Genomic DNA, 20,448 nt, shown 5'->3' on the forward strand with positions numbered 1-20,448 from the left:
ACTAGCATAATTTTACCAAACCCTAAATAATTTTTAAAATTTACTGAAGTTCAAGTTCTAAACCAATAATTCAGGCTGTGGTATCCTTGGTTTCTGCCTTCATTAATAACAGTAGTTACTAAATTGATATTTTAGTGTCTGCTGTATGCAGTGCTATTTCCATTACTCTTACCCCTAGACTCAGTGGTGAATGGAATAATTTCCCTGTAGACTGGAGTTTACAATCCAGTGATGAAGACAAACACATAAGGAAATGAAAGTGAAATGATAGGATCTTACCTCTGCTACAGCAAATCCTGGAGTAGACAATAGGGAACATATCTTGGAAATTTGGATCCTTCCATCACTCCATGGAAAAATATCACTGATTAACAAAGGATTAGGGGTCTTTAACAATCACAGAAAATGTTTACAGTTTGTTGTTTGCAAACGACGTGTTTACTTTCATTTTCTAGATAACTAACTAGATCGACCATTTATTTCCCGTTGATGGGTCATTTTAATTTCCTGTTTCACGAATTATCTTTTCACACTCTTTCCCATTTTTCCATGCATAGTCTACTGGCTTTTCTCATTAATTCGAGGGAGCACTGATTGCATCGTGGTCCAGGCCATACTCCCACCTGGTCAAAGGACAGGCACGGCTGGGATCAGGACCAGCTTCAGGGAGGAGTTAAGGCTGGAGTCAGGGCTGGATTGGGGCTAGTTCAGGGTAGGATGGAGCCAGGCTGGGGTTCAGGGCTGGTCAGGCTGGAGGAGAGGCCTGTGGGGGTGTTTGGGGCCACTCAGGGCTGGGTACCGGCCAGAGTCAGGACTGGGCTGAAGCGGAAGTCAGAGCGGGGTCAGGGTGGGGTCAGGGCCCGGTGTTGAGCAGGGTCAGGTGGAGGTCAGGCTGGGGTCTGGACAGGGTCGGTGACCTTGGCGATGAGCTCTGAAGCGTGTAGCCGCCGAGGCCGAGGCCAGTCAGTGTCTCTGCTCTGGCTGCTGCTGCTACCGCCCTTGGCCACCCCAGGGCTGCGAGGCTCCCTGCCCATGGCCACCCCCGCCCTGGCTGCCGGCGAGACGTTGGAGGGCAGCGTCCCCGCCCGCAGTGCGCAGCCGTTGGCCCCGGGAGCCCCAGGTACAATGGCGGCGTGCGTTGTGTGGGGTGAAAGCACTACACTGCAGGGCTGGGGGCTGGACTGTGGATGGAGGCCAGCAAGCCCGGGTTACCTGGGTTTCATCTCCTCTCCGCCTTCCCTTCCAGGAGGCAGCCCAGAGGCCACTCAGCGCAGACGGGTCTCTGGCACCCCCCTCAACTCCTGGGCCTCTTGTTAGGATCTGCCCCAGGACCTGTGGGTGGGGCCATGAAACTGGCGCTGGGTGGAATAGAGCATCAGGACTCCCAAATGAGGGACCTAGAATCGGGCCCAGGGTGTCCCAGTTCCTTACCCGAGGCCCAAGCACAGGCCTGGGACCAGGATCCACCTCTCAAAGGGCCTGGGCACACCCCTGCACCCCATTCCCTCTAAGGTGTGAGTCCTAGAACCACGGTTGTCGTCATAGCCACCCCTGCTTTTCGAAATGGAGAGTCCTGAATCAGAGAGGGGTAGTGACCTTCCCCGGTTCACACAGCACCGGACTCACCTCTGAACCTCTCTTCCTGAGATACTCCCCAGTCTGATGGAAGGGCACAGACACTTAAAAGCCACAGTTTCTTGAGCATTGGTAACCTCGGAGGCCGTCAGTTCTTTGATCTGCAGAGTAGGCGTGGGGTGTACTATCGAGGAAAATAAGGTCTGTGATGTGCCCAGCCCTTGGCAGGCCCACTCAGGGATGTCTGTCTCCCATCCTTGGTCCCCCTTGCCCCATCCTGCTGGAACCCTTGGCCCTCACCCTGCAGGGCTTGCTCAGTTGTGCTCTACTAGAGTTCTCAGTGGCAGCCTGTGAAGGCTGAGTCCTGGAAGTTCTGTCATTTTGGCCAGGCCACTTGACCCTTGGCCTTGCTTTTCCCATCTGTGAGGTGGAGGGCGGCCTCCCTAGTCCGGGTATTTGGGATACCACCGGTGTCTCTGTCACAGACAGGGGGAGGGGTTGTCTCCACAGTGTGTGGGAAGCCTCAGGCGATGGGGAGAATCTATGGCGGCCAGGACGTGGTGGCTGGCCAGTGGCCATGGCAGGCCAGCCTGCTGTACCAAAACGTGCACATCTGCGGAGCTGTCCTCGTCAACTCCCACTGGCTGGTTTCTACCGCTCACTGCTTTCTCAAGTGAGTCCTCCTTCCTGGGGCTCCAGCAGAGGGGCTGGTCCGGGAGGAGAATGCAGGGGGAGAGGAGGAAAGGGGTGATGGGTGTCTCATGTTGGTGCCTTTGGGCTTGGTTCAGGAGCAGTCTCCAAACACATGTCATTCCTGACTTTGACATGCATCCCCTGAACCGGGAATGTCCTCCCCACTCACCTGCCCAGATCCTCCTCATCCTTCATCCTCAGTCCCTGTGCCTGTCCCCCAGGAATTTGGCAGTGTCCATCCTGGCTGCAATGCAGTGTGGACGGGCTCTTTGCTGCCTCAGACCGTGGCTTCCCTCAGTGTCCCTGCATTCCTGGCTGTCAGACTCTAGGTAGGGACCTGGGGCTGCAGGGACAGCCAGCAGCTGGGCAATTATTTTCATCACTTCTGCAAAACTGCAGGCCTGGGAGGATCTGTGATGCCAGGCTGCGTGGGTGGGAGGTGGGGCTCTCTGACCTTACAGAGCAACATGGCCACTCAGGAGTCTAACTCCTCTGGCCCCTCGATATCCAGCTTCTAAACAGATAAGGAGGGGGCCTGAGGGAGCAGCGGCATCACAGCCTAGGTCAGGGAATTGGAACTCCTGCACTGACCGGCTTTCAGAGCCCAGAGTCCTGTTGGCACATACTCTGTGCCACACTCCATGTGACCCCCTCTGTGGCCTAGGCGGTGGCAAGACCTCACATCACTGTGCCTCTCTCCTGTCAGCAGAGAACTTGGAGTGAGAAGGGTAGACCCTGAAGGACAGGGAGGGAGGTCAGGAGAGGGGCTGTGTTCCCGTTGGCATGGAGCAGGAGGGGCTTGCCAGAGCAGAAGGATTTGGGCATGGGGCGAGTGGGGAAGCGTTTTCCAGATGGGTGAGCCAAGTGATCAAAGTCAGGAAGATGGGACGTTTCATCATATGTGTTCAGGGAACAAGGCGAGGTTTTGTTTCCTGCACTCATTTCTCACTTAACCAATCTTTTGTGAGTGGTTATAACCAAGTGAACCAGCAGCCCTTGGTCAGGAAGGTGTTTAAAGAAAGGAGGGGCAGGAAAGTGTTGGGGCCAGGAGGTGGGTTGTGGGGAATCTTGGGAGGGGTCAGGGTAGAGCTAGGGTTGAGCCAGAGCTCCTCTTGTGTACAACCAAAAGGCCCTGATGTGATGGCCCCACCAAGGACCCTTCCAGCACTAGGAATCTCTTCCTTCAATTCTAGGGTGCGATGGGGAAGCCATGTTTCCTGAGGATGTGAGTAGAATATCAATCAGCCTCAAGAAAGAATGGCTCCTGACATTAGAAGGGGGAGACCAAAGCTGCCTGCATCACGTGGGTTGGCGGGGTCCACAGCAGTGTGAGCAGTTAGACAAGGATGCAGGACAGAGAGCTGTCCACACAGAGATGGTGGTGACAGTGGGCCCTTCCTCCTCCAGCAAATCCCATGCCCCGGAGGACTACCAGGTCCTGTTGGGAAGCACCCGGCTGTACCAGCACACCCAGCACACCCGGAAGATGTCTGTGAGCCGGATTATCACCCACCCGGACTTTGAGAAGTTCCACCCCTTCGGGAATGACATAGCCATGTTGCAACTGCACGTGCCTGTGAACTTCACTTCCTACATCAGCCCAGCCTGCCTCCCAACCCCTGCCATGCAGCTGCCCAGTGACTTGTCCTGCTGGATAACCGGCTGGGGGATGCTCAGCGAAGAGAGTGAGGGGGTGTGGGAAGGGAGGCATGAGAGCAGGGAGAGGGAGGAGGGGGAGCAGGGGGAGGATAAGGAGGAGAGGGGAGGGATGAGGGGAGGAACAGCTCAGCCTGAGAGGTCCCCAGGCAAAGAAGCCACTGGTCCTTGGCCCTCTGTGCCTCATTTCCAGAGGAGTGGAGCAGTCTAGTTCTCGTTCTGAAAAGGGTGTGATTCCAAAGCGGCAGAGTTCGCTCAGTCCAAGGCTCTGCAAGTCGGGGAAAGTTTGATTTTCGGAAAACAGAATCTGGGTTCTTCGAGTATGCATGATTCTTGATTCCAAGGTTTTAATCTGCCATGGATCTGAGACTTTATCATTCAACTCAAAGGTGTCATGCTTGGAGCCTGGCCCATTCCAGGCCACTGCCAAATACCCTGATTTCCCATTGTCATAGAAGGTGCTCAGGAAAAGTGAAAAGAAACATTTATGGCTTCTGACCTCTGAGCCTGCCTGATCAAATTAGAATGATTACAACTTGAGGTCTTTTTGTACTTCGTTGGCTCATTAGGGGCACTGAACACCACAGGAAAGAGGAGGAGGGAGGCTGAGGGGCACTATGGATGTCCAGCAGTCAGGCAGGCAAACGGCGCTGGCCCTGAGATCCACAATGTGAGATACAGATAATGTATTACAGCCTGGCCTTTGCAGAAGGCAGGTGGAGGACAAGGCTGGAAGAGACGTCTAGGGTGGCAGCCGTATGGGGACTCAGGGGCTAAACCCGGCACTCCACCTGTGGAACTGACTGTGTGGTGTGTGAGCCAGGCCAGACAGCCAGCAGGTCCATACCATTGGCTATGGACTAATTATGGTTTTGGGAAATGCTTCTGGTATAAGTTAGGAGAAAAAAGAATATATATTTGTAATTATTTGTACAGGGTTTCTCAACAGAGGTGCTGCAGACATTTTGGACAGACCATATCTTCATTGGGTGGGTGATGCCACCATCCCTGGCATGCGCGTGCACACACACACACACACACACAGACAGAGACAGAGAGAGAGAGAGAGAGAGAGAGAGAGAGAGAGAGAGAGAGAGAGAGAGAGGGTGGTTCTTCCTCGAGGGCAAGGAAAATATCCCGTTTGTTTTAATATCCCAATCTGTCCCACTGGGCCTGGTACCTAGTAGGTACTCCACACCAGTCCAATAGACTATCATAACCTCCAGTTGGCCTCCCAGCTGCCACTTTGTGTGCTCTGCTTTAGTCTCCACACAGCTGTGTGTAGGTGCTTTAAAACATGAGTCATGCCACTGCGCCACTCAATGCCCTCACTGCTTTCTCATTTGTGCTTAGAAAAAAATCCAAACTCCATACCTGGGCTATCAACCTCTGCGTGATGTTGGCTCCCATCCTCTCTGCCTCAACTCCTGCTGCATCCCTCACGCATGCCATCCCAGCCACAAGGCCTCCTTCCGGCCTTGAACATGCCAAAGCCATCCTCGCCTCAAGGCCTTGACCTTGACCATTTTCTCTTCCTTGCTCGCTCGCTCTTCCCACTAAGCTTCGCATGACTTATTCTTCATTAGTTTTAAAACCCAGCTCTAAGGAGTTTTACTTGATCATGTGAGCTAAAACACGCAACCCCTACTATCACATCTTCCTGTTTTATTTCCTTCACACTACTTATTAGTTGTAAAATAATTCTATTTACTTCACTTACCCTGTCTCCCCCAACAAAATTGCTCCCCTGTATCATTAGTATCTAAAAGATACCTAGCATGAGGATAGATGAATAGGTGAGTGACTGCTTGAGAGGATGAATGGGGTGGGTAGTTGGGAGGATGGGTGGGTGGATGGCTAGTGGACAGATAGATGGAGTGAGTAGATATATTGATAGATGGAGAGGAGGGTGAGCAGGAGAATGATGGAGGAATGGATGAAAAGATGGGCGATGGGCAAATGGATGGAAGGGTGAGTGGATGAATGGGGGTATGAGGAAATACGGGTAGATGGATGGAAGAATTGGTAGATGGAAGGATGGAAAACGTTAATGATAGACAAGTGGAGAATGGATGGGATGGTTCATGAAAGGGTAGGTGGGTCAGTGAATGGTTGCTAAGCCCCAGGGATTGGCAGTGTTGCCGTTTTTCTTTGTGTAATAGGAGAGGTACGGTCTATTGCTATATGACATTTGAGAAATAGGATAGGAGCTTTTTGCAGATAGGTAGAAGACTGAAGCCATGTTGATGGCTCAACTGACCGGAGAAAACCCCATGTGTAGGGTACACTGGTGAACAGTAAGGCAGAGTGGGGGTTCAGAGTAGTATTGTCTCCTTAACTAGGCTACAGCGCACTTCACTGATCTTTTCCTTATCCTCGCAGCGCATCTACTCCCGCCCTTCCAACTCCAGGAGGGTAAGGTGGGCCTCATTGAGAACAAGTTCTGTAATATGCTATATGGACAAAGACTCGGCAAAGGCAGGACCTATTCTGTGCATGAAGAGATGCTGTGTGCCGGGGACTTCTTAACAGGAAAAGCCATCTGCAAAGTGAGCGAAGCCATTTCTGTTCTTCCCTTGCCTGATCTCAGGGCCTCAGTTTCCCAGGGGAGACTGTGTTGTCTCTACTCCCTTTGTGGAGACCCCTGGGACTTCCTGTTTCCTCCCTCTGCATATCTTTCCTGGGCTCCATCCCTCAGCAGTGTCCCCCTTCCTAAGCCCATCCCACACGACGGCATATGCTGGCGGGACCCTCAAACAACATCTATTTCTGAGGCATATTTTAAACGTTTTATTGAAGTATAACATACATTCAAAAGAGTATATAATTCCTAAGTATATAGTTTAATGAAGTTTTACCTACTGACATAAGTGACCAGTTCCCCAGATGTCCTACTCATTCATGCCCCCTTCCTGTCACTAACACCCCAGGGTACCACCATCTTCACTTTTAACACCTTAGATTAGATTCCAAATTTTCCATAAGTGGAATTTATTCCCAGTTGGCCATCTTTCATGTCTTAACATTATATTTGTAAGACTCATCCACACTGTCACACATAGTTTTATAGTTGGTTTATTCTCACTGTTTTATAGGACTCTGTCATGTGAATTGAATTCTATAATAAGTTGTACTCTTGATGGGTATTTTAGTAGTTTCAAAGCTTTTTACTTTATTTCATTTCCAAATGTTTCATATATTTCATATTTTGTTTCCCAGAAGCCCATGTGTGGAATTGTTGAGTTAAAAGTTATGTGGATGTACAGCTTTGGCAGATGTCATCAAACATCCCCAAAGTGGTTGTTGCACCAGTTCTGATTCCTCCCGCAGTGGATGAGTTTATATTCTTGTCAAAACTTGGCATTTTCCATCTTTTCTTATTTTGGTGGGTATGTAGTATTATTTTATTGTGGTTTTAATTTGCATTTTCCTGATGACTAAGTAAGTATATTTTCATATGTTGTCATCAGATATCTTCTTTTGTAAAATTTCCCTTCAAGTTTCCTAACCCCCTCACATTTTTCTGTGGGGTTGTCTGTCTTTTTCTTTTAGGATCTCTTGGTATATTTGTACGTTCTGGGATATGAGTCCACTGTTGGGCATATGGATTGTGAATATCTCGTTTTGCTCTCTGTAATGTCCCATTTTATAGCTGGGCAAACAGGCCCAGAGCGGGAAAGTGACTAGCCTAAAGTAAGGCAGCTTACCCTAACCTGGTGTTCAGGCTCCAAGTCCAAAGCTGCCTCCGTAGCACCCCCTAGAGCCCAGCCTCCCAAACTGGCATTGGTGTTCTGAGCTTGCATAGATGGTGCCATGAGGGGAGGAGAGATTGTTAGAGCTCTGGAGACAGAGACACTGCTCTGCTTCATGCCTACCCTGTGACCTTTACCTCTTCACCTTCTGAGCCTGTGTCCCCTTTCATAATGCGGGATTCTAAGGCCTCCTTCATGGGATTGTTGAGAGGATGGTATAGTGGGTTGAATAGTGTTTCCCAAATTCATGTCTATTTGGGACTTCAGATGTGACCTTGTTTGGAAATAGTGTCTTTGCTGTCATAATTAGTTAAGAATCTTGAGTTGAGACCATTCTGGATTTAAAGTGGGGCTCTGAGTCCAATGACTGGTGTCCTTATAAGAAGGAAAGACACAGAGACACTTGGTTTCAGACTTCTGTCTTCTATAACTGTGAAAGAATAAATGTCTATAGTTTTTTTTTTAATTAAAATTTATTGGGGTGACAATAGTCAACAAAATTGCGTAGGTTTCAAGTGTGCAGTCCTATAATACATCATCTATAGATTGCACTATGTTCACCACCCGGAGTCAGTTCTCCTTCTAACTCGTTCTATCACCATATATTTCAGCCCGTTTACCCTCTTCTACTGTTGCCCCTCTCCCCTTACCCTCTGGTAACCACTAAATGGTTGTCTGTGTCTATGAGTTTTTGTTTCTTCATTTGTTTGTCTTGCTGCCTTCAGTATTATATCCCACATATGAGTGAAGTCATATGGTTCTTGACTTTTGTTTTTAATTAAAGTTTGTTGGGGTGACAATTGTTAGTAAAGTTACATAGATTTCAGGTGAACAATTCTGTATTACATCATCTATAAATCCCATTGTGTGTTCACCACCCAGAGTCCGTTCTCCTTCCATCACAATATACTTGATCCCCTTTACCATCATCTACCACCAGCCTCTCCCCTTACCCTCTGGTAAACACTAAACTATTGTCTGTGTCTATGAGTTTTTGTTTCTCATTTGTTTGTTTTGTTCTTTTGTTGTTTTTGGTTCATATACCACATATCAGTGAAATCATATGGTTCTCTGCCTTTTCTGTCTGACTTATTTCACTTAGCATTATAATCTCAAAATCCACCCATGTTGTCACAAATGGCAGTATTTCATCTTTTCTTAGGGCAGAACAGTATTCTATTGTGTATATATACCACATCTTCTATATCCAATCATCTATCGAAGGACAATTTGGTTGTTTCTGTGTTTTGGCCATCGTAAATAATACTGCAAGGAACACTGAAGTACATATATCTTTATGGATAAATGTTTTCAGATTTTTTGGGTAGATACCCAAGAGAGGGATTGCTGGGTCATGTGGTAATTCTATTATTAATTTTTTGAGGAACCTCCACACTACCTTGCATAGCAGCTGCACCAGTCTGCATTTGCACCAACAGGGTATGAGGGTTCCTTTTTCTCCACAGCCTCTTCAACGCTTGTTATTTGTTTTGTTGATGATAGCCATTCTAACAGGTGTGAGGTGATATCTCACTATGCTTTTGATTCGCATTTCCCTAATAGCTAGTGCAGTTGAACATTTTTTTCATATATCTGTTGGCTGTTTGTATGTCTTGTTGGGAGAAGTTTCGGTTCACGTTTTCTGCCCGTTTTTTAATTGGATTGTTTGTCTTTTTGTTGTTGGTTTGTATGAGATCCTTATATATTTTTGATATTAGCCCATTATCAGAGGCGTTTGCAAATATCTTTTCCCATTTGGTTGGTTGCCTTTTTGTTTTGTTGATGGTTTCTTTTGCTGTGCAGAAGCTTTTTAGTTTGATATAGTCCCATTAGTTTATTTTAGCTTTTACTTTCCCTGCCTTTGAGATCAAATTCATAAAATCCTGTTTGAACCCAAAGCCCCTAAGTTTAGTACCTATGCTCTCTTCTATGCAGTTTGTTGTTTCCGGTCTCATGTTTAGGTCTTTGATCCATTTTGAGTTACTTTTGGGTATGGGGACAGATAGCAGTCCAGTTTCATTCTTTTGCATGTGGCTTTCCCATTCTCCCAGCACCATTTGTTGAAGAGGCTGTCTTTTTTCCATTGTATGTTTTTGTCTACTTTGTTGAAAATTATGTGTCTATATTTATGTAGGTTTATTTCTTGGTTTTCAATTCTATTCCATTGGTCTTTGTGTCTTTTTCTGACACTGCCATGCTGGTTTGATTATTGTTGCTCTGTAGTACGTGCTGAAATCAGGGAGTGTAATTCCTCCAGCATTATTCTTTTATCTTAGGATTGCTTTGCCTATTTGGGCTTTTTTGTGATTCATACAAATCTGATGATTTTCTTTTCTATTTCTTTTAAAAATGCCATTGGGATTTTGGTGGGGATTGCATTAAATCTGTATGTTGTTCTGGGTAATATGGCCATTTTAACTACGTTGACTCTTCCAATCCATGAACACAGAATGTCTTTCCATTTCTTTTTATCTTCTTCAATTTCTTTTAACAAACAAAGAAACAGAAACTCATAGACATAGACAATAGTTTAGTGGTTACCAGAGGGAAAGGGGGGAAGGGGTGGTAGATGAGGGTAAAGGGGGTCAAATATATAGTGATGGAAGGAGAACTGACTCTGGGTGGTGAACACACAGTGTGATATATAGATGATGTATTACAGAATTTCACGCTAGAAACCTGTGTAACTTTACTAACCATTGTCACCTCAATAAACTTTAATTAAAATAAAAATAAAAGAATGTCTTATAGTTTTCAGCATATAGGACCTTCACATCCTTTGTTAAATTTATTCCTAGGTATTTTATTCTGTTTGTTGCAGTTGCAAAAGGAATTATTTTTTTATTTCTTTTTCTGAAATTTCATTGTTAGTATATAAGAATGCAATGGATTTTTGTACATTGATTTTGTAGCCAGCCAACTTTACTGTATTCATTTATTACTTCTAATAACTTTTTGGTGGAGTCTCTAGGGTTTTCTATATCATCATGTCATCTGCAAAAAGTGACAATTTAACTTCTTCTTTCCCAATTTAGATGCCTTTTATTTTTTCTGTTGCCTGATCACTCTGGCTAGAACTTCCAATACTATGTTGAATAACAGTGGTGATAGGGGACAACCCTGTCTTGTTCCTGAATGTAGAGAAAAATGCTTCAGTTTTTCACCATTAATTATGATATTAGCTTAGGATTTGTCATACATGACCTTTATTATGTTAAGGTATTTTCCTTCTTTACCCATTTTAAGTGTTTTAATCATAAATGGATGTTGTATCTTGTCAAATGCTTTTTCTGCATCTATTTTTTTTATTTTTTAAAATTAAATTTATTGGGGTAACAGTGGTTAATAACATTATGTAATTTTATATAATTATATAATACAAGATTATAACTGGACATCTGTGTACCCTGTTGCATGCTCTTCAACCGAAGTCTAGTTTCCTTCTGTTATCATATATTGACCTCCTATACTCACTTTTCCTGCCTCCCACTGTCTTTCCCGCGTGGTTACCACCATTCAGTTGTCTGTATCTATGATTTTGTTTTTGTTTGTTTTATTATTTTGTTACTTTTTGTTTTGTATTCCACATATGAGTGAAATCACATGGTTTTGTCCTTTTCCATTGACTTATTTCACTTAGCAAAATACCCTCCAGATTAATCCATGTTGTCAAAAATGATAATATTTTATTCCTTTTATGGCTGAGTAGTAGTCCATTGTATATATGTACCACAACTTCTTTATTCAATAATCTGTCATTAAGCACTTAGGTTGTTTCCATGTCTTGGCTTTTGTAAATATTTTTTTCTGCATCTATTGATATGATCATATGATGTTTATCTTTTATTTTGTTTATGTGGTGTATCACATTGATGGATTTACATATGTTGAACCATCCTTGTGCCCTGAGATGAACCCCACTTGATCGTGATGTGTAACATTCTTAATGCATCATTATATTTGATTTGCTAAAATTTTGTTTAGGATTTTTGCATCTGTATTCGTCAGAGATATTGGTCTGTAGTTTTCTTTTTTTGTGCTATCCTTAGCAGGTTTTGGTATCAGGGTAACGATGGCCTCATAAAATGAGTTAAGAAGTATTGCCTCTTCTTTATTTTTTGGAAGAGTTTGAGTAGGACAGGTGTTCGATCCTCTTTGAATGTTTGGTAGAATTCGCTAGTGAAGCCATCTGGTCCTGGACTTTTACTTTTGGGAAGGTTTTTGATTGTTTCAATTTCCTTACTGTTGATTGATTATTTAGTTTCTCCAGTTCTTTGTGATTCAGTCTAGGAAGGCTATTTGTTTCTAAGAACTTGTCCATTTCTTCTAGGTTATTTGGTAGCATATAGTCCTTCATAGTATACTTGTATGATCCTTTGTATTTCTGTTGTATCTGTGGTAACTTCACCTCTTTCATTTCTGATTTTATTTGTGTTTTTTCTTTTTATCTTAGTGAGTCTAGCCAAGGGTTTTCAATTTTATTCATCTTTTCAAAGAATGAGCTCTTTGTTGCGTTATTTTTTCCTATTGTCTTTTTGTTCCCTATTTCATTTAGTTCTGCTCTGATTTTTATTATTTCCTTCCTTCTGCTGACTTTGGGTTTCATTTATTCTTCTTTTTCTAGTTCTTTAAGGTGTAAATTTAGGTTTTTTATCTGTGATTTTTCTTGTTTGTTGAGATAGGCTTGTAATGATATAAATTTCCCTTTTATTACTGATTTAGTTGTATCCCAATAATTTTGATAGGATATATTTTCATTCTCATTTGTTTCTATATATCTTTTGATCTCTCTTCTTATTGCTTCTTTTACCCAGTCATTCTTTAAAAGCATGTTGTTTAATCTCCACATATTTGTGCTTTTTTCTGCTTTCTTTTTGCAGTGGATATCCAATTTCAAAGCCTTGTGAACAGAGAATATGCTTGGTATAATTTCAATCTTCTTAAATTTGCTGAGGCTAGTTTTATGTCCCAACATATGGTCTATCCTTAAGAATGTTCCATATACACTAGAAAAGAATGTATATTCTGATGTTCTAGGATGAAGAACACTGTAAATGTCAGTTATGTCCATTTGACCTAATATGTCATTTAGAGCTGATATTACCTTGTTTATTTTCTGTTTGGGTGATCTATCCATAGCTGTCAATGATGTATTTAGGTCCCCTACTATAATTGTGTTTTGGTCAATTTCTCCCTTTAGTTCTTCTGTTAGTAGTTGCTTTGTATATTTTGGTGCTCCCTGATTGGAGGCATATATGTTGGTAAGTGTTATGTCTTCTTGTTGTATTTTCCCCTTTATCATTATGAAGTGTCTGTCTTTGTCTCTTGTTACCTTTTTTATCCTGAAGTCTGTTTCATCTGATATAAGTATATCTACACCTACTTTTCTCTGGCTACCATTTGCATGGAGTATCAATTTCCATCCTTTCACTTCGAGTCTGTATTTGTCCTTGTACCTAAGATGCGTCTCTTGAAGCATATGGTTCGGTTTTCTTTTTTGATCCCATCTGCTGATCTGTGCCTTTTTATTGCTGAGTTCAGTCCATTTACATTTAGGGTGACTATTGATATATGAGGATTTCCTTTCTTTCTATCTTTTGTTTTCTGGTGACTTGATATTTCCATTGTTTCTTTGCCTTTTTTTTGCTGTCTGTTATTTCAGTGTGGTGGTATTCTATGATTTTCCCCTCAGTTTCTTCTTTTTTTATATTGTATATTTTAGCTCTGGATTTTTTTGAGCAGTTACCATTAAGTTTATGTAAAAGAATGTTCATATATATAGTAGTCCTTTTTCTTAAGCATTCTTCTTATCTCCATTTCCCTTTGCAGGTTCAGACCTTTACTCTCTGCCCTTTTATGTTTTCGTTGTCACAAGTTATCCTTACTTATGCTGTGCGTTGATTTCCGAGTTGCAGTAGCAAGTTGCCTTTTTCTTCTTTTTCTCTCTTTTTTAAAATGTTCTTTTTTTCTTCTATTCCTTTTATGTTATGTTTAAGTGTATAGTGCCCTATTTTTCCGTAAGGGTTGCCATTTCCTGCTTCTGTCTGTTCATAATACTGCTCTTGGTTTTGTATTCTTTGATTTTTGTTTGTTTGTTTCAGGTCGAATAGTCTCCCTCAGTATTTTTTGTAACGCAGGTCATGTGTTAGAAAATTCCCTCAGCTTCTGTATGTTTGGAAAGGTCTTTATTCCTCCTTTATATCTAAAGGATATCTTTGCTGGATATATATTCTTGACTCATAATTTCTCTCTTTCAATAGTTTAAATATTTCACTTCACTCCCCCCTGGCTTGTAGAGTTTCTGCTAAAAAATCTGATGATAATCTAATGGGCTCTCCTTTTAAGGTTACCATCTTCTTTTCCCTGGCTGCCTTGAGAATTCTTTCTTTGTCATTAATTTTTGACAGCTTCAATACAATATGCCTTGGCAAAGGCCTGTTGATATTGAAGTAATTAGGTGTTCTATTTGCTTCTTGGATTCGAGGATCCAGTTCTTTCCACAAGTTTGGGAAGTTCTCATTGAATCTTTGTTAGAACATACTGTTTGTTCCCTTCTCCATTTCTTCTCTTTCTGGTATACCCTTTATAATTATGTTGCTCTTTCTGATGGAGTCAGAAAGTTCTTGTAGAATTCTTTCATTTCTTTTAACTCTTAAGTCTCTCTCTTCTTCCATTTGTGTCATTTCCAGATTTTTATCTTTGATATCACTAATTCTTTCCTCTGTCTGTTCAGCTCTACTACCTAAGCTGGCTATTTCATTCTTCATTTCTCTTATTGAGCTTTTCATCTCCAAAATTCCTATTTGGCTCTCTTTTAAAATTTTAATCTCTTTAGTAAAATGTTCATTTTGTTCTTTGATTATGTTTTAGTTCATTAAACTGCCTTTCTGTGTTTTCTTGCATCTCGTTGAGTTTTTTCAGCACTGCAATCTTGAATTCTCTGTCATTTAAGTCACATATTTCCATATCTTTTAGTATATTTTCTGGAGAGTTTTCATTTTCTTTCTGAGCTTCCTTGTTACCTTGGTTATTCATGGCAATTAATGACTTATTATTTCTCTTCCTGGGCATCTACAAGAGTGGGTTCTGCATCAGGTTGATATAAAAAGGTCTTTCTTTTGCTTTCCAGTAGGTGTTGCTGGAATGTTTTTTTCTCTTCCACTGTTGCCTTTTACTTTCTCTCACACTGTAGTGTTATATTTTTTTCTTGCACTGTCCCAGCTTCTCACGTGATGGGGTGTTCCCTGGAAAGTGGGCTTCTCCTTTGTGAGCAGGTCACTTGGATGTCAGGGTACTGCCTCCATGGGAGGATGTGGAGTGTGATAGAGTTCTGAGCTTCTGAAATCCCAGTGCTGCCCCTGCAGCCCGATGAAGAGCTTGTGTGTCTCAATGGCTTTGGTTGCCCCCACAAGGAACCACCTAGAAAGATGGCAGCAGAGTGAGCTGTGAGAGGTGGCTGGTGTTTTTGTGACTCCAAGCAATGGCGACTACCAGCCCCACAGTTGTCTTGCCCCTACCATTCCTTCCCTTTCACTGGAATTAGTTGCACTGTGAGTCTGTGGCTGTGTGAACTTCTCTCCTGTTCTCAGGGCTGTAGATATTCTGTTCTTTAATCTGACACTGCTACCATTTCTTCAGGAGCCTGCTTCTAACATTGGAAGGGTCGGGGTGGATTGAGCTCTGGGAGGGTAACAGGGAGGCAGCCAGGCTCTGTGTCTTTGTTTTCTGTGTTTTGCCTGGCAGAGGGCTTAAGCTACCATTCTCATCTTTCTGTATTTGGTCTTTGCTCCATGGTCTCTGCTGCGAGTGCTGGGTTCAGCTGTATTATATGCTGATCTGTGGGCAGGTCTGTGGGCCAAAGAGAGTGTGCCTGCAGCCTGGATTCTTTTCTCTTCCGTGACCACAGTGAGCTCTGGGCTGCATTCTGTGGCCTGCAGCCTGTGACTCTGCACTTCTCCTTTCCCTTCTCCCCTGCTCACCCGATTTGCCCACCTTCAGATGATTCGATGTGCGGATCTCTCAGGCGTTACTGTGTGATGTGCAGGAAATCCTTTGTTGAATTATAGCTGTTCAATTTGTCGTAACTTCCAGGGGAGATTTCAAGAAACACTCCTTATGCCGCCATTTCTGTGATGCCCCTATATTTTCTTTTGTTTGTTTTTTTAAAGCCACCCAGTGTGTGGTAACGTGTTATAGTAACCCCAGGAAAGGCAGACAGGAGGAATGAGATGCACCTGGCCCATGGGAAGACCTCATGGACAGCTGTTTCATTACTGCCCAGTGAGTTGCTGAGCCAGACGGAGGAAGCTTGGCCACCTGCTCTCCTGGTAGAAGATAGACCCAGGTTTCTTGCCTCCCAGTCTGTGGCCAATCGGCATGGACCTGCTGGCTATCTGGCCTAGCCCATGCTTCTCACAGAGTTAGTTCCAGAGGTGGAGCAAAGGCTTTAGCCCCTGAGTCCCCATATGGCTGTCATCCTAGACTTCTCTTCCAGCCTTGTCCTCCACCTGCTTTCTCCTGCAAATGTCATTCCCGTGGATCTCAGGGCCAGGACCCTTTTTCTGCATGCCTGCTGGATATCAATAGTGCCCCTCGACCCCGTTCCTCTAGTTTCTCCCCAAGCTGAGGACACCAATTAGCTGGACACCTGCGAATCCCTCCCTCTTCCCTTAGTCTTTCAGACAATACAGCCTGTCCTTGAGATTCCATTTGGATTCATCTTCTGCTCTGGTCTTCACTCTCCACCCTAGGGCTCTCTTTTCTCCCCTGAAGTGCTCCTCCCCCCTACACAGGGTACTCAGAAACAGCTCTGAGGAAAGACAGGGCCACAGGGTGACTCAGTGCTCAGGCCGTAGGGCAGGACTCCGGACCTGGTTCTAGTCTTCAAACTGTCATTTACTGGCACTGTGACCTTAACTATGTTTCCTCACCCATGAGAAGGGGTTGCTAACAGCCTCTGCTTTATAAGATTCCTGTAGAAAATTTAGCATGGTGCCTGGCATTTAGTAGGTGCTTAACAAGTGCTGGCTTTCATTTCCTAGCCTGGTCTGCCTTCCTCTATCTGAGTTGTATGTGTTCTTCTTGGTCTGTCTTAGACCTGCTCTCTCACCCAAAGTGGAATTCACTGCCCTGGCCACATCAGACACATGCACACACATGGTTTGCTCTGTCTGTACAGTAGTGCAAACCACAACTTACTTTGCATGGAGTACATTAGAGTTGATGTTTCCTCTGCCTTCTGAGAGCTCCCCTCAGGTGTGGAGGCTGTTGGAGCCTTTCTCACCTCTCTCAGACTGGCCCAGAATCCAGCATAATTTTGGCAACGATATGGCTCATTTGTGTGAATCTCTGAGGCCTAGAGTGGACAGGAACCACTGCCTTGGACAAATACCAGGCCTTCCCCTGGCCTCAAAAGGCTGGGGGTGGATACATTATGGGGAGGGCAAAGGGTAACAAATGGGGTCCTTTGAGGGCAAGAACTGAGGCAGTGATGGTGCAGTCCCACTCTCCAAGAAGACCTCATGTATGAGTTTCCTAGGGCTGCTGTGACAAATCACCTCAAACTGGGTGGCTAAAACAACAGAAATTTATTATTTTACATTTCTGGAGGTCCAAAGTATAAAATCAAGGTGTGTGCAGGGCTGGTTCCTTTTGGAGGCTCTAGGGGAGAATGTATCCTGCTTTTCCTGGCTCCTAGAGGCTGCCCGCAGTCCTTAGCTGATGGCTTTTCCTCCATCCTCAAACGTATTACTCCAGCCTCTGCTTCTGTCATCACATCTCCTTCTCTGACTGACTGGCTGCCTCCCTCTTTGCTTCTGGGGACTTGTGATGACATTGGGCCCAGCCAGCTAGTAAGGATAGTCTTTCTATTTCATAATCCTCATTTCAACCATATCTTCAAAGTCCCCTTTGCCATGTAAGGTAACATAGTCACAGGTTCCAGTCATGAGGATATGCATCTTTGGGGGTCATTTTTTGGCCAGCTCTGTCCTTCAAGCTGCCCTTCCCCCAGCCTCCTTGATAGCTGGAGAGCTTGCTTCTAATTTCACTGAGGACACTGAAGCATTAAACGAGGGTCTGCTCATCTTCCCAGCCCTGTATTCTTCATCCTTCATCCTCCATCTCTCCTGAGCCTCACATCCAGCTGAGCCCTCCTGGAGCACTGGGTGCTCAGAGGCTCTCCTGCTCCCTGTCCTGTGTCTCTTCCTCTCATGATTTCTGGGTAAACTTGCAGCTGCAATCTCCCTCCTGCTTCTGCCCAGTTTCTCTGCCTCTTTTCCCAAAAGACTCCTCCTTCCCAAAAGACAGCAGTAAGTCTCTTTAACCCACTCCACCCAAGTATGTCCCCATAATGCCACCAAAACTATGTGACCAACATCCCCAACAGCCTCATTCTTGCCAGAGCAAAGTAGTCTTGAGTCCTTCTCTCACTCGGCACATTAGCAGGTCTCACTCCCATTTCCTGGGCACTGAGACTTGCCAGCTGCTCCACTCTGCTCCTGGTCCCCTCCCGCCTCTAAATCCTGGAGACCCTAGGGCTCTATGCTCAGTTTGCTCCCTTCTCTTTCTGCACCTTCACCCTGGTTTGTGAGGAAGACTCAAATTGAACATGTCCCGTTAGCTCCTCCTTCAAGATATCTCAAATCTGACTGCTTCTCCCCATCAATAATCTCTCATCTCTCACCTGTGGCTGCCTCCTAACTGGTCTTACCTCGTTAACTTATGTTCAGCATGGTCGATTCTCCACAGCACACGAGAGTGACCCCCCTAGACAGGTCAGGTTACCCCTTGCATACAGTTCTACACTGGGGGCAAACCCAAGACCCCACCATAAGGCCCTGTGATCCACGTCATGTCAGCCCCCTTCGCTCCCCACATGGCCTCACTGTTCTTTCTCTTTCTCCCATCCACCTGACAAGTTCCCTCTTTCCTTATTTGTACTTACTGCTCCATCTGCTCCTGCATCAGAAAGGTAGGTTACCTGTTGGAGTCTCAGCTAATGGGTGCCATCACCCATTGAGATATTCTCTCTGTCCTTGCCCCCGTCCTTTCCATGGTTCATGTCCATGTCACATCTGACCACAGCGGACTTATTGGTTTGTTTACAAAATCACCATGAGGGAGAGGCCTTGTTTTTTCACCTCTGTGCTCCCAAGAGCAGAAGCTACCTTGGATGCTCCACGTGCAGTTTGGAAAGGTGGATGGAACAGTGACCAAGCATGGCTGTAGCTCCTGCTCCCTCACCCCCCAAAGACAAGAGCCTCCTTTTGGCCAATAAATTAAGGGGACTTCAAACTGGGTGATCCTGCCCTGATAGCATCTCAGAACTCCAGTAATCCCTAGCAGCTTTCTGGGGTTTCCTCCTCCACTCCCCAGGCAATGTGGGCTGCCTCCACCAGGCCTTGACCTGGGCATTTTCTGAAGAAGCGGAGAGGAAACCAAAGGCCTAAATGAGTGAAAAAGGAAGAAGACCCAGGTTGGGAAATGCTGCTGCAGCCTAGGGTGGGGCAGGAGTTAGGGTCTGTGGAGGCTTCAGCTGGCTGGGCTCAGCTCACAGGCCCACCTTCTTGGAACCTATCCATGAAGCTGTTCCCTCTTGGCTTTGGGTAGTGCCTTGTCCTGGACTACCAGGCCCTTTCTAGGTGCAGGGGCAGAGGGTGGGGTCCATGTGTTGATAGATTTAGATCGATGATCTTCCTGAGGGTCAATCAGAAGCTCTTTGAAGTGTGACTCCAATGCCCACCAGGATGACTGATGGTGTCTACAGTGGGACGCTGGTGTCTGGACCTTCACAGAGGACCACCCAAGTGTGACCTGGACAGTAGAGGCTCATAAGCCCCACATGGCGAGACTCCATCATCCCCTAACTCTCCTCTCTTTCCTAGGGTGATTCCGGGGGCCCTCTCATCTGTGACCTCCTCAGTTCCTGGGTTCTGGTGGGGCTGGCCAGCTGGGGTTTGGACTGCCGGCACCCCATCCACCCCAGTGTCTTCACCAGCGTCATCTACTTCACTGACTGGATTGACAAGATCCAAAGGCTTACACCTCTTCCTGATCCCACTGCTGCTCTTCCTCATACCCAGTTTCCATACCATGCTCTGCAGGCTGTGGGCTCTCCAAGGCCTGGCACAGCCATGAATCCTCCACAGACCTGGATCCCATTGCTGCTTGTGCTCAGGGCCTGGTAGTAGGCCCTGTAGTGACCCGCCGAGTCCCGCTGCCCCTGCTTTCTTCCTCAGGTCCCAGTCTCCATGCTGGAACCTTCCATGCTCCACTTCCCCAGCCCCACCAGCTCTCAGTGTTTCCTTCTCCTTGACTTTCCTGCTTATCTGTTTCCACCCCCCAAACCAAGCCTGCAAAAATGAAACAAAAAAGATTCACCCTGTTCTTGTATCGGGGCTCCACTGCCCCTTCTGCTCCTTAGTACACACCCCTTCCCTTAGCATCAGTCATCTGGCTTCTTGGGCAAGGAAACAGGGCCTGGCAGGGAGACTGTCCCAGGAGGAAGGCAGAGGTAGGGACACTGAGGGAGCCAGGCCACCAGCTGGGGAGAGAGAAGGGTGTCTTCACTAATAAACTCTGCTCATGCTGTGGGGAGCATATAGGCCTTCAGAAGAAGTGTATTAGTCAGCTCGGGCTGCTGTAACAAAAATTACAGCTTTGAGCGGCTTAAACAACAGGAATTTATCATCTCACAGTTCTGGAGGCTGGAAGTCTGAGATCAAGATGTGGGCAGAGTAGAGTTAATTTCTCTTGAGGTCTCTCTCCTCGA

At 45.3% G+C, this 20,448-nt stretch overlaps 1 protein-coding gene across 1 annotated transcript; it reads left to right on the forward strand.

The window, feature by feature from the left end:
* The first annotated feature begins 924 nt into the window (after positions 1-924).
* PRSS47P (Putative serine protease 47) lies at positions 925-19,864 on the forward strand. Its single transcript, XM_033123155.1, has 5 exons — positions 925-1,278; positions 2,061-2,248; positions 3,676-3,953; positions 6,307-6,473; positions 19,562-19,864. The coding sequence occupies exons 1-5, from the start codon at positions 925-927 to the stop codon at positions 19,862-19,864; spliced, it is 1,290 nt and encodes a 429-aa protein (XP_032979046.1).
* The last annotated feature ends 584 nt before the right edge of the window (positions 19,865-20,448 follow it).

The sequence above is a fragment of the Rhinolophus ferrumequinum genome, chromosome 12 (assembly GCF_004115265.2).
Source record: "Rhinolophus ferrumequinum isolate MPI-CBG mRhiFer1 chromosome 12, mRhiFer1_v1.p, whole genome shotgun sequence".
Classification (NCBI taxonomy): domain Eukaryota; kingdom Metazoa; phylum Chordata; class Mammalia; order Chiroptera; family Rhinolophidae; genus Rhinolophus; species Rhinolophus ferrumequinum.

Excerpts from the sequence above, each read along its gene's own strand:
- PRSS47P (XM_033123155.1), top strand. The coding sequence starts at position 925 with ATGAGCTCTGAAGCGTGTAGCCGCCGAGGCCGAGGCCAGTCAGTGTCT. Across the intron at positions 2,249-3,675 it reads ACCGCTCACTGCTTTCTCAA|CAAATCCCATGCCCCGGAGG; the intron begins GTGAGTCCTCCT and ends TTCCTCCTCCAG. Across the intron at positions 3,954-6,306 it reads GGGGATGCTCAGCGAAGAGA|CGCATCTACTCCCGCCCTTC; the intron begins GTGAGGGGGTGT and ends TTATCCTCGCAG.